The sequence below is a fragment of the Pongo pygmaeus genome, chromosome 5 (assembly GCF_028885625.2).
Source record: "Pongo pygmaeus isolate AG05252 chromosome 5, NHGRI_mPonPyg2-v2.0_pri, whole genome shotgun sequence".
Classification (NCBI taxonomy): Eukaryota; Metazoa; Chordata; class Mammalia; order Primates; family Hominidae; genus Pongo; species Pongo pygmaeus.
Window position 1 is genome coordinate 110,040,703 of NC_072378.2, and position 14,382 is coordinate 110,055,084.

Here is a 14,382-nt window from a genome sequence, read left to right on the forward strand (position 1 = left end):
AGCACCCCACAGTAACTAATTCTGATAATCATGACGCTGATTCATTCATTCTTTCATTATTTTAACAAACGTGTAGACCTCCTATGAACTACAGCCTATACTGAAGGTTGGGAACCCAAAAATGAACAAGATACAGTTCAAGATTTTCACAGTCTAATTGGAAACAGTAATATAAACAATGTTTTTTTTTTGAGATGGAATCTCGCTCTGTCACCCAGGCTGGAGTGCAGTGGTGCGATCTCGGCTGGAGTGCAGTGGCGTGATCTTGGCTCACTGCAACCTCCACCTCCTGGGTTCAAGCGATTCTCCTGCCTCAGCCTCCCAAGTAGCTGGGACTACAGGCGTGGGCCACCATGCTGGGCTAATTTTTGTATTTTCAGTAGAGATGGCGTTATAATACATTTTAATAAATGCTACATTAGTATCATTTTTTAAATGGAAATTACGTACAGAATATTCTTTTTTAAAAGTCAGAGAAATTCATAGTCGCTTTCGGTAACAACACTGGCTTCAGACATGTGCTGTGGAGTCATACAGACCTGGATTCAAATTCAGGCCTTATCCAGCCCTTACTCCATAGAAGCTGTGAGACATGGGCCAAGTTACAACTTCTCCAAACTTCAGTTCTCCTCTGCAAAATGGAGATAATACCTTTTGCTACCTTATCCTAATATTAAAAAGATTAAATGAGGGAAAGAATGTAAACTGCTTAGGACGGACAGTGCCTGGCACAAAAATAATAGATAGTGGTGGTGGGTGGGGGTGATAATAGTAACACTTCTTTTATAGTATGCAGAATTTTAACCCTTCATTATCTGAAAAAGAGACTTACCCAGAATGATTTATTTCTTAAAAGACTCTAGAGCGCTAATATTTTGTTTTAATGAACATGTATTGTACAAAGAACTGGGAGCAGAAAGATGAGAAACAGTCTCTACCCTCTAGCAGAAGTTATCATTAGTGATACCTGCTAGGATATCGTTTGTAATCAACGAAGATTCTACAGTCACTAAAAAGTTAAAATAGAACTGATGTTCAAATAAATGTTTCAAACATACTTTCTCTCCCTTAAGCAAGAATGCTTCAAAGTAAAGTGCCACTGGGGAATTTTGATTTTTGATGAAGTTTTTGCAAGTTGTTCAGCTTCAAATAGCATCCTGTAAGTCCCCGAGCAGTAAATCGGGACCCGAATGCGAACCATTTGACAGGTCTGTCACTTGCTTTTTCTTATTCCTCAAAATACTACAGGGAAGCACTGTCTCCACTTATGTGAGCCTCTGTATCTATGCTTTTGAACACTTTCTTTTGTTAGTTAAAAATAAGCTGAATTGTTCACAGTTCTCTTTTTTTGTTTTGATATGTCTTTAAATGCAGGTGCATGCAACAAACGGTTTAATTGTGGTCTTAACGAACTCAGTCAAAACTTGGAAACTGTGTTTTTTTGGTTGTTGTTGTTTTGAGATGGAGTTTCACTCTTGTTGCCCAGGCTGGAGTGCAATGGTGCGATCTCGGCTCACTGCAACCTCTGCCTCCTGAGTTCAAGCGATTCTCCTGCGTCAGCCTCCCGAGTAGCTGGGATTACAGGCATGTGCCACCATACCCAGATAATATTTTTTGTATTTTTAGTAGAGATGGGGTTTCTCCATGTTGATCAGGCTGGTCTCGAACTCCTGACCCTCAGGTGATCTGCCCGCCTTGGCCTCCCAAAGTGCTGGGATTACAGGTGTGAGCCACTGCGTCTGGCCTGCATTTTTTATAACTCAGGGTAGAAAAAACATTTGGCTATTAATACCACTTTTTATAAGCATCAAAACTGGGCTTCACATTAATTTCCTTTTTCCTGATAAATGGGCTGGCTAATCTCTTCTGATAATGATGGACTAGGTAATTTGGATCTACTATCTTTTGAGGACAATTAGAAAAGCTGCACAAACTATTAAAGGTATATGCTTGAAACTACCTGAGATATCCAAATAGTAAAGAATTACCAGGCCAAGATCTGGGAGCATTTGATAGCTCAATTTTGGGGAACACTTTTCTCCTGGATAAGTTTATGATTCCTGAGAGGACTACTGAAAAAATAAGCAGTACTTCTGACACACTCAGAGTGCTAGGAGGATAGGAGCTAAAGTATGGAACTGGCCAAAGTGGGAGGTGAGGTGAACCTTCTCACTTTAGGTTGAGTCCCTAAAGGGCTGCATCTTGCAACTAAGGTTGAATCAGAAACAGATAGGCCTTCCAAGGGCTGCAATTCAATCTTACTGAATAGGGGCCCCAGATATTGGAATTATCCGACAGAGACTATAAAATAGCTATCCTTATAATGTTCAAAGACATAAAATATAAGATTAAAAATTGACAGAAAACTAGTAGCTTTTTAAAAATAGGAAATTCCAGGAATGCTAACAACATAACAGAAACTAGGAACTTGGCCAATAGGTACAATAACAGGTTAGACACAGATTAAGTAAATTACAAAAGAGGCCAAAAGAAAATATCCAAATGAAACACAGACAAAAAGATGGGAAATATAGAAGAAAGATTAAGAGACAAAGGAGAAAGTAGTAAAGTCTAATAAGTGGGTAACTGGAATTTCAGGAGGAAAAGAAGGGCAGATAACTTTTTAAAGAGATAATGACTGAGAATGTTACAAAACTAATGAAAGATATCAAGCTGCAGATTCAAGAAGTCCTTTGGATTCCAAGAACAATAAATAAAAAGAAACTCCTGTCATCACAGATTCTATAGACATTAAAAGGACAATAAGAACATATTATGAATAACTTTATGCCAATAAATTAAACAATTTGGATGAAATGGACACAACTGAAAATCTAAATAATCTGATGCCTTTTAAATAAGTTAAATCTTTTATAAAAATCCATCACATAAACAAAACTCTAAGCCTGGATGGTTTCGCTGGTGAATTTTGTCAAACATTTAAAAAAGAAAATACTCATCTTACACAACCTCTCAGGAAATAGAGGAGGGGACGCTTTTATGAGGCCAGCGTAATACCACTAGGAATATCTGAAAAATACATTCCAAAAAGTAAACTAATATTTCTCCTAAACAGCAGAACAAAAATCTTTACAAAACATTGGCAAATCAAATCCAGTAATGATCAAGCAAGGGCTTAATCTAGAAATGCAAGGTTGATTTAATGTTTAAAAATCAATGTAATCCATCATATTAATAAAAAAGGAGAAAAGCATATCATCAGTTCAATAGATATAGAAAAACATCTGACAAAACTCAACTCCAAGTCAACACAAAAACTTTCAACAAATTTGGACAGGAAGAGAACTTCTTCAAACTGATAAAGGGCATCTACAAAAACTTTACAGCTAATATCATGCTTAATGGTGAAATACAGAATGTGTTCTCATTAAAGATGGGCTCAAAGCAAGGATACCTGCTCTTATCATTCCTATTCAACATTGCACTATAAGTCCCAGCCATGGTAATAAAACAAGAAAAATAAATAAAAGGCATATACAGATCAGAAACAGAGTATATTGCCTCTATTCACACAGTATGATTGTTTACATTAAAATTTATAGGAATCTACAAAACAACTATTAGAACTAATTAGTGAGTTTAGCAAGTTTGTAGGGCACAAAGTCAATAAACATAAATCAACTATACTTCTGTCTATTGACAGCAAACAATTGGAAAGTGAAATTTTATAATTTAAATACTGTACTGTCAAAAACATAAAATACTTTAGGAAAAAATATAACAGAAGATATGCCAAATCTCTACACTGAAAACTACAAAACACTGCTGAGAATTCAAGAGGGCTTAAACAGAGATAAACCATGCTTATCAACTGGAAGACTCAATATTGTTAAGCTGACAACACTCCTTCAAGTTGAGCTATAGATTCAATGCAATGCCAGTGAAAACCCCAGGATTTTTTTTTAAAACAAATTAAGCTAATTCTAAAATTCATTTGAGAATGCAAAGGACCTAGAATCTCTAAAGCAATCTTGAACAAATTGGAGGGTTTAGAGTACCTGACCAGGACTTACAAAATGTACCAGTCATCAGAACTGAGGTGCTGGCAGAGGACTGACAAATCAATGGAACAGTAGCGAGCCCAGAAATAGACTCATACTCATACAGTCATTTGATTCTTAACAAAGACACTGAGGCAATCTGTGGTGGCCATGAAAATGTACCATTCATATCTCCTGCTGAGGGAAACATAGTTGACTGATGGTCCCAGCTGCCAGCCTTCTGAATCTACTACCACATTTATGCTAAGACCAAGCTTACCTTATGCTACTCACAGCCAATGAGCACAGCAGGGTCAGTAATACTTGCCCATTCCTTTAACAGGCAACTTTGGCTTGAGGATTCCCCATATGCCTGGCCCAAACTTTCTTATAATAGTGCTGCAGTCTACAACACTTTCCAACCAATCCTCCTTTTTCCCTCCTTTCCTTTACAATTGGAAGGGTTTTTACATGCTTTCTCTGGTCCCCTCCCTTTTTTTCGTCATAGGCATTCCCTCCAATAATTCTCTTACACATCTAATCCTTGTCTTGGCATATGCGTCTCCAAGGACCTACACTAATAATACAGGTGGTGGCAGAAGTAGTCTAAAAACATGTGTTACAATACTGGACTGGCTTCTCTACTATCTGGTGGGCAAAGAGAATGTCATCCTGAGTGGTATGTGGGGCATGGATAGTCCCTGGCACAAGGCAATGGCCAAATTGCTAAAGATTTCATCAATGGTAACCTGGAAAAACATACTGGTGAGAATGCCCTTGCATGTGTAACGATTCAGGCATTTGAATGAAATGGGGAAAACAATGCCTACAAGGACAGTAGGGTTTGCTGGTTATTGCTAAGTTGCTATGATGCTCTGCAGAGGGATAATGAGAAAGTGAGAGCTGTTAACAGGCAGTTAAAGTCTAAGTATAAAAGCTTAGTTTGGTAGCTTACAACGAGACCCTTATTTCTGGCTATGGAAGAGCAGATACAGCTGAGCAGCTGACTGAAGATCTGTTCATCAGAGAGTTCTAGAGACATTTAAACGCTCAGTTGAAGCAGGTGTGCTCTGTTAAGGCCAAGAAAACCTGCATGAGGGCACATGAACAAAGTGGTCATAGTGACAGAAATAAAGGCTATGTAATGAGCTCCCACATTTACCAAGGCCAATATGGCTACTGCTGTCTCTGAATGTCCTGTTAGCTGCCCATCGGATTCTAAAATGTAGTTAGATATACAAGGAGCCAAGAATAATAATCTTTAAGAAAAACAATAAGGTAGACAGGCTTGCTTTCTGGATATTGACACCAGGGTCTCATTGTAAGCTACCAAACTAAGCTTTTATACTAAGGCTGTGACAATTAAAAAACTGTGATACTGTTACAAAAATAAAGTCTATAAATAGACATGTATTTGTATCTATACATCAACATTATACAGTTGTGTATCAACATAAATAATACATGCATATTTATTTGTTGCCTGTATTTATGTATTCTTGATAAACTGGCCCGGCAGAGCAGTGAGGAAAGAACAATCTTTTCAATAAATGGGCCTGTCTTGATTGGAAAAAAGAAAACCTGAAACTTAACTCCTACCTCACACCACACACAAAGTTAATTCCAGATGGACTATAGAAGTAAATGTGAAAGGTAAAACAACAAAGTCTCCAGAAGACAATATAGGAGAAACATTTAACTTTGGCATAAAAATACAATTCTTAAACAGGACATAAAGATTGGATAATATGGATTATATTAAATTAGTAATTTCAAAGAAAATTAAAATAAGAAATAAGCCACAGAGAGGGAGAAGATATGACAATAAACACATAAAAAGATGTTCAACCTTACTAGTAATCAGAAAAATGAAAATTTAAGTCGCACTAAGATATTGCATAATAGAATGCCTAAAATGAAACAGAGTAATACCAGAGGGTGACAAGGATGTGGAACAACAGGAATTCTCAGACTGCTGATGGGAGTATAAATTTGTAGGTTTTGGAAAACATTTTTGGCATTATCCACTAAAGCTGAAAATACACTTATTCTATGATCTAGTAATTCCACCTCTAGGTATACACTTAACAGAAATCCCTGCAAAAGAACAAGAAACACATGCAAAAATATTCACAGCAGTATTATTTGTAAGAAGCCCCAAATTGTATACTAAAATATTCATCAACAGTAGAGTGGGTAAATTGTGGTATGTTTATACCATGGACTACTATAGAACAATGAAAAGGAACAAAATAGTTACATGTAACAACACGGTTAAATTTCACAAAATTTTAAGAGAAGTCAGACAATAAAAAGCACGTACCTAAAGATTCACTTTAATTAAAGTCCAAAATAGAGGCAAATTGAACTATAGTATTCAGGAACACATGCTGAGATGGCAAACGTCTAAATAGAAGTGATTACCATCAATCAGGATAGTGGCTATCCTTAGGGTTGGAGTTAGGAAAGGGGTGGTGATTAGGAGGGTGCACAAGAGGCGCTTCTGGAGTGATGGCAATATTCCATTTCTTGACCTGGATGGTGGTTACACTGTAATAATAGATTGCTGAGTTGAAAATTTTATGTACTTTTCTGTATGCATGTTCCATAATACAAAGATTAAACCACCAAGCAAAAGGAATGAATCAATTTTTGAAATCAAGATGAAAAGCCTGGTATTTGGTTAGTAGGCCCTTCTCTTTGAGTTATTTTCTCAATACGTAGTTTACATTGAATTATCCACATTCTTTTGCTGAGACCCTATGCCAGACATTTCTGAGATGGCCGGCTAAGGTAAAAAGTTTATTGCCAAAGAGCTGTAGAAAATTAACCAAACCAAAAATCAAACCTAAAAATATCACCTACTTTTCATATGCCCTAAAAACCACAATAGAATCAAGCATAATTATTTGTTTTTTGAGTGGAAGGAAATTTCTTTAAAGGAAAAAGGATTCCTGCCCACAGAGTAAATTAGGCAGATGAGATAACTCAGACACGAAAGGGACAGACAAAAAGTCAAATCCCTTTGCTGCTTCCTTGTTTCAAGTTACATAACTTTCAAGGCAGAATTATCTTTGACAGAATCCTTAGAAGTAAGATTTTTAGATTTAAAAGATAGCAGTATAAACGATAGCTGAGCATGTTAAAATGGGAATAAGACAGAAATTGTGTAGGTGTTAACAGGAAAAAAAGGGGGAACTGCATAATATACCTAAGTAGAAAGAAAACCAAGATGACGTTGAGTCTAGGGGAGTGCAATGAAAAGTCTTAAAAAGATAGGAAGAGTCATCTGCATGATTTGACAATCCAGGAGAGCCTGTGAATGGACTTCATAAGACAAGATCAGACTTGCATTACAGCAAATTAGATGTGAAGAACTTTTTCATGGGAGTTTAATTGTGGGATTCAGATATTAAGGAGATTGGTCAATCTTCCTAAGAGATAGTCCTTCCACCCCACTCAAACCCCAAACTCTGTACAAATTCAACTGTTTCTGGCAATTGTCTTCAGACTGCTGAAAAAAATCATACATAGTAAATTGGATCCACTATAAATTCATTGTCAGCAACCTTAACAATGGCTTCAATATTGTGATAATTTCCTATTTCCTTGGAAAGTTCTCCCATTTTTCACAAAGACTATTGTTAAGCCATCTCTACTTTTCTTAACATTGTTTACACTCCTCTTATTCCCCAATCACCCTAAGCAGTGTTGTCATCTACTTCAAAGAAAAAATAAATCTCAATTTTTTGGCATCAGACCTTCAATTTACCTACTTATACCATCCTTTTCTCCTTCCTGCATATGAAGTTTCCTTCCACAAATATAAAATTAATTCCTCCCTCCATCCATGTCAGTGATCCTCTCCCTGCCTAATGTCCCAAACTTTATCACCCATTCTCCCAAACCTGTTCCTCCTCTAAAGTTCCACCCAACAGTAAGTCAGCCCTGGAAGTCATCCTTGACCCCTTCCTCTCCAATTACCAAACCTCATATATTCCACATCCTAAATATCTCTTAAATCTATCTCATTATTTCTCTCCTCTGCCACCACCATAACTATCATCCGTCCACCCATTCTAACAGCCTGAGTGGTCTCTTGACCTCCAAGCTGACTTCTCTCTAATCCATTTACCACTTTGTAGCCATCAGCTATCTTTCCAAAATGCTGTACTGGTAACACTTCTTCAGTTTTATTGCCCATGGAATAAAATGCAAACTCCTTATTATGTCTCCTAAGATCCTCTCATGATTTGCTCCTGCTTATCTTTCTAATGTATTTCCAGCTATTGCATTGCTTGTATGCTCTGCACCAAGCATTTGCATACATTCACACGCATCTGTTTCCTTTGCCTGGGAGACTCCACACTCACTTCAACATTTATCTGTCTAGGTTCATCTCAAACCTTCAGTGTCATTTCCTTTTAGAGGCCTTTCCTGACTTCCTAGACTAGGACTGTTCTCTCTACTATGAGCTACTTGACAACACTCATTGTTCTTTGTTAATTTATCTGTATACTCAGAAAGTAGGGCTCTGTCTATTCACTGTTGTGGCCCCAATACCCAGCAGTCTCAAAACTGCAGGCATCAACAAATGCTGCTGAATAAATGAAAAGAAACATAATAAATATACAATAAAAATAATAAATAAACCACTAATAATAGGAGATGTGCTCCTTTATCTGGAATGGTATAAATAGTTCCTATAGATTTTCATTAAAGTTAGAAGTGTAACATTTCATGGTTTGCATAGGGAAGAATGAAATGGATGCTTTAATACTGGAAGCTGTTACAATGGAAAACATACTGTGACTTAATGGCTTTTGTGTCTTTCATATTGTTTCCAGGCCAGAAAGGAAGATACGGAATTTTAATACTCCTGGACACACTGGTGTCAGAAGAGTAGTATTGAAAAAGCTAGCTTAAAGGCAGGATAAATAAGAAATCCATCAAAAAGTCTTTGAGTATAACACATACATATACACAAGGATTACATTTATACAGATACTATAAAATATTCAAAATCATTACCACTAAACAAATACACAAAAAAGAAACTATAAATATCTTGAGAAAGATGACTTCAATACATGCTCAGTTATGTTGTTTTTTTTTCTAGATGAAAAACACAGCAGCTGGCCTTACAATAATGAGAAAAAGGTATTGATGACTAGCCTTCTAAAAAAAAGTGCCTGAAATGTTCATTCAAGGCTGGTATTCATTCTTTATTCAGAGCCCAGTTGTCAGGCTTGAAAAGCAACAGAGATTACTGATGCATTCTAGGGCCAAATCATGGAGGACATAAATTTGCTCTTAGTACAGCAGTGAATAAAGGGAGGAAAAAACTTATTTGTATTCCAAGGGTCCTATGCATTCTGTTTGGCTTCAGTAAGATTATTTCAATTAATTATAAGCTATATGGCACAACTTGGAAATACCATAATTTGATATTCCATTTCATTAGTTCAACACAGCAAAGCCATCCTTTAAATCCTGATACTGCATGATTAGTATCTTGCATTGGTTTATTTGTACTTTTTTACTAAGTAGATATGACAGAAATAATGAATTCTAAAAGGAATTTTTGAACTATTTAGGAGCTTTAAATTTATTTTAGATTTGCTTCAGTTTGGAAAACTGGTTTTAAAAAAAAGCTGGGGTCAAGATATATGTAGTGGAGTGAAAATGAAAAAATAAACAGCAGTGTTATGTTTGCTAAGGACAAACTTAAAGCTGTGTTTTGAAAGTAATTCATGAGAATTCCCATGAAATTAAAACACATGATCAATTTTGCTGTCTTAAGAAATGACTTCAGAAACACTAATAAGTTTCACATTTTGGTTAGAAGAATCATTCCTATACTTTTCATTTATTAAAATACACACATACAAAGTTTTGATGAAATCAGGACTAGTTTTAAATCAACTATGTTACTGAGATTAGTGGAGAAAGAAATTTTAAACAGGAGCAGTGCCTAGGAAGAAATAATTTTAAGAGGCCTAGTGGAGCAAATAAAAAGGAATGTATTTCTGAACCTGTTTATGTGAAGAGATATTGAAAGCTGCGTATTTAAGACAACACCCTTGCTATTGGGCAAGAAATCTATTTGGCAAGCTCAAATAGGAAATAACTGTGATGCAAAATGGTATGAGTATCACTTGAAAAAAGCTTGTAATAAAAGAATTACAGGAATTCAAAAGGAACTTGAACCCAGGAGGCAGAGCCTGCAGTGAGCCAAGATCATGCCACTGCACTCCAGCCTGGGCGAGACTCTGACCTACTGTCACTCCAGCTCAGAGTGAGACTCTGTCTAAAAAAAACAAAAAAGAAATTCAAAAGGAATATGAGCTCCAGTTGTAATTAGAGAAGACTTCATGAAAATACAGATGTGAGATGGTTGTTAAAGGGCAGAGCTTTCTAAAAGTGGAAATAGAGGAAGATGTTTCATGATTTATAGAACACAACCTAAATGAACATTATTATTACCTTTCAGTAAATATTTAGAACATGAAAATGCTTTGGAAGTCATCTCATCTGCCCAGATTGATTATAAGTCATGAAAAGCAGTGGTGATGGTTTAAAATGTCTTATAAATCTGAAGCTTATGACTATCCCTTCATTAGGAAAAGATACAGAAAAACTCTCTTTTCCACCATAATGATTGCATTTCATCCCAAACACCACTGCTGCTAGGTTATTTCCCTCTCCTCCTGTCTCCTTCTCCTGGGAAGGAGAAGGAGAAGGAGAAGGATCAGCATAACAAAGGCAACAGACTGAAAGCTTCGAGGAGGTAGAATAAACACAGAATATGCGAATTAAGGATTAAAAAGCATTCATTGGACTTGATAATACAGAGGTAAATGGATGATGTCAACCAAAACAAGTGAAGCCAATTGTTTACCCCGTGGTATACAATGCATTTTTTTTTTTCTGATTCTATGCTTGTGCATGACCCTGATGAGTAGTAAATCAATTCAACAAGAAGGTTGAATTGTTACCCAGTAACTTTCATTCTTCTTAGGGTATGAAAATTGGCCACTGAATGTTCTGTTCCAAAATTCCCTAAGCAAGTTAAGCTAAATATCTGGATTAAAAGATTTATTTTGATTTTAAAATGGACACTACATATCTGGCTTATTTAGTCTGCAGGCACCTTTTCATCTTCCAAAAATATTCCAAAAAACAAAAAAAGTCTGTAATAGACTACTGAGCATATACACTGCAGGGTTTTACTGATTAACATGTCTACTTCTATTATTAAGAAATCTTCACCAATTTCCTTTTGTAACATCCTTAGCTGCTTCAAAACCAGTACTATTATGTTTTGGTTATCTGGCCCCAAATATATATATATATTTGAGTTTTATAAAATATATATACTAGTTGCCTCCTTTTGACCATAAGAACACTTAGAAAGATAGACTTTAAACTGTGACATATTCTCTTGAGTTAAATTTGACAATATACATTTTCATGAGGTTGGAAAGGAACCTCAAATGGCTCTCTAATCTCTTGTTCTTTCTAAGCTACCCAAAAGAGCAAATCCAATCTTTTATTAAAGCTATCAGAAAAATTTTTTTTTTATGTCCAAACTGAATTGCCACAATAGAACTTGGTTCATTATTCCTATTCTATGAAGATTACAGGTCATTAGTTATCTGCCTAAATAGCCTCCTCCAAATTATCAAGTTACTAAGTGACCTCACATATCAACTATTGCCACAATAATGCTGGCAGCTCAAAACTTAGGTGTAAGACAATAAGCATTTATTTTTGCTCATGAATTTTGAATCAGTGGACTGGGCTGGGCTGGGCTAGTCTAGGCGAACCTTGTCCAGGCTTGCTTATCTGTCTACCATCAGCAAGCGAGTTTGGGCTTGGCTGGTCTGTGATGGTCTCACCTGAGATACCTCTCCCCCATGAAGTTTCTGATCTTCAGCCAGGCTAGCTTGGGATTATTCTCACGGCAGAGACAGGTTTGAGAGAGGGAGGTAGGGAGATGCAGGGAGAGAAAGCTAAAGCTTGCAAGGTTTCTTGAGACCCAGGCTTAGAACTGGCACAATGTCACTTTTACTACATGCTAGTATTAGCTGAAGCAAGTTTCAGGGACACCCAGATTCAAGGACATGGAACAGAACTCACCTCTCGATGGGAAGAACTGGAAATTGTACTGCAAAAGGAGTAGATATAAGCAAGGCTGAAGACTACAGTCACTTTTACAATCAACTTACCCAAACTTCATTGAGTTGTTTCTTCAAATGAAGTAATCTGATATTAATGGTGCTTCCCCTTCACCCCTAAATCTAAGCTGTGCAAACATTAACTCATTTTATCATTGCAAAATAGAATTTTTTTTTTTTTTTTTCCCAGACAGGGTCTCACTCTGCCCAGGCTGGAATGCAGTGGCATGATCTCAGCTCACTGCAGCCTCAACCTCCCCAGGCTCAAGTGATCCTCCCACCCCAGGCTCCCAAGTAGCTGGGACTACAGGCACACCCCACCACGCCTGGCTAATTTTTGTATTTTTTTGTAGAGACGGGGTTCTCGCCATGTTGCCCAGGCTGGTCTCAAACTCCCAGGCTCAAGTGATCCACCAGCCTCAGCCTCCCAAAGTGTTAGGATTACAGGCATGAGCCACCATGCCTGGCTGCAAAACATAATTTCAAGAACACTGTTAAACTGAAATTAAGGTATGCTGAAATTAGATGACAAGTTGAGGTTTTAATTTAAAACCACAAGCAGTTGAGAAATATAGAGTTTATGAACTTAGGGGGAAAATGACATAAAAGCTACCTTACACAGTAGACAATATGAAGCTGTGCAATTAAGAGGAAATGATGTAGCTTAAGTGTATTTTAAATTTTCATTCACTATTTAAAGCCTACCATACAGTATTTGATAAATTATGATAAATCATTTTATTCAAAGAGCAACACTGATGAACTTTTAAAATGAACCATTTATTAAATCAGACTGTTATTCTTAACAGTTATGTAAGTTACATGTATGTTTAAGTCAGAGTATTTCACATGGAAAAGTTTTTAACTCCTATAGGCAAGCAAAATCATATCACACAATATATAAGTGGGAAGGGGATACTGCTAAACATTCAAATAAGGCAAGTATATAAAAACAATAAAACAATTAATGAAAAAATTCAAGCATTCCTTTAAGAGAATTCAACACTACAAGCTAAATGTACTTTCTGAGTGTATTCATATAATCAAGGCAGTGTTTCTTCTTTTAAAACATCAGGAAATGGAATAAGGCTCATTAATAGATACAGCTGCCCTCAAGATTTCAATTTCAGTTGCTTTCTTTAAATTAAAATTCACAAAGTACACAATTAAGATATATCAAAAAACTGAATCTGCTACTCTAACAACAGCTGTCCATGCTTAATACTTAGTGGTTTATTTGACCAAATTAGTCTTTTCAGGGGGAAAAAAAAGATAAGCCACTGTAAAACATTTAGTTTGAAATGTATGCTAATATTTTCCTTAGAAATCAAAAGTTATGGAGGAAAAGGGTCATTTATTATAAGGAAAAGAAAGCAAAACACTAGAATGACCAAACATTTTCAAGGAACAAGCACCACAAAGGACATCTGCATTCAGTTTTGTAATATTTATCAATGCATTTTTCTTACTCCAACCAATCCACTTCATCAAATTCTGAATCATCTTCCGAATCACTATATTCAACAGCAATACGGCGAGACAGGATGGTGGCAACATCGTTTTCAATGCGTTCATGCTTAGCTTCCTGTTCACGCTGCTCTTCTACTTTGCGTAGCTGAATACCTGATACAGTGAATCCAAACCATTCATTTAAATCAAAATACTAGATACTAGATATTATTAATATTTCTGGAATAAAATCAAATACACATGAGAAATACTTACAGGAAAATAAAAAGATCAGAAAAGAATGTGAAGAAATCATACTGAGAGAGGCATTAAATCTTTATGTTATCTGTGTTATTAGTTGGTAAAACTTACCAGGTATCCCAGTAGGTATCTACAGTTTATTTATCCATCATGGTCTACTATACCTCCCTGCTCACCACCCCCTAAAAAATTAATGAGGTGGTACATTTCTTCTATCACCTCAATAGTCAAATAAATTAAACATTGTTGAATATATTTTCTGTGGCTTCATTATCCATTGTATTTGAGGGAAAGGCACTATTATTCATTCTATATGCTCAGTGCCTGGCCTATAGTCATTGCTTAGGAAATAATGACAATAAATGAATGAATATGAGAAGTCTTTCCTTTTGTTACTAAGGGAGGAAACTCACTCCTTTAAAGGCATCTGGTAGAGCAAGTGTCATGGATACCCGATATGAACAGCCTTAACTGAAGAAAATACCATTTTT

The 14,382-nt window shown here is 36.3% G+C and overlaps 1 protein-coding gene across 11 annotated transcripts in view; it reads right to left on the bottom strand.

Annotated features, from left to right (window-relative positions):
• Window positions 1-12,942: 12,942 nt before the first annotated feature.
• WASF1 (WASP family member 1) overlaps window positions 12,943-14,382 on the bottom strand; it is a 78,863-nt gene continuing 77,423 nt past the window's right edge. For all 11 annotated transcript variants that reach the window (XM_054490462.2, XM_054490467.2, XM_054490465.2 and 8 more), the window contains one exon: window positions 12,943-13,804. In XM_054490462.2, coding sequence (XP_054346437.1) covers window positions 13,647-13,804 — 158 coding nt within the window. In that variant the 3' untranslated portion in view covers window positions 12,943-13,646. The remainder of the gene's footprint in view (window positions 13,805-14,382) is intronic.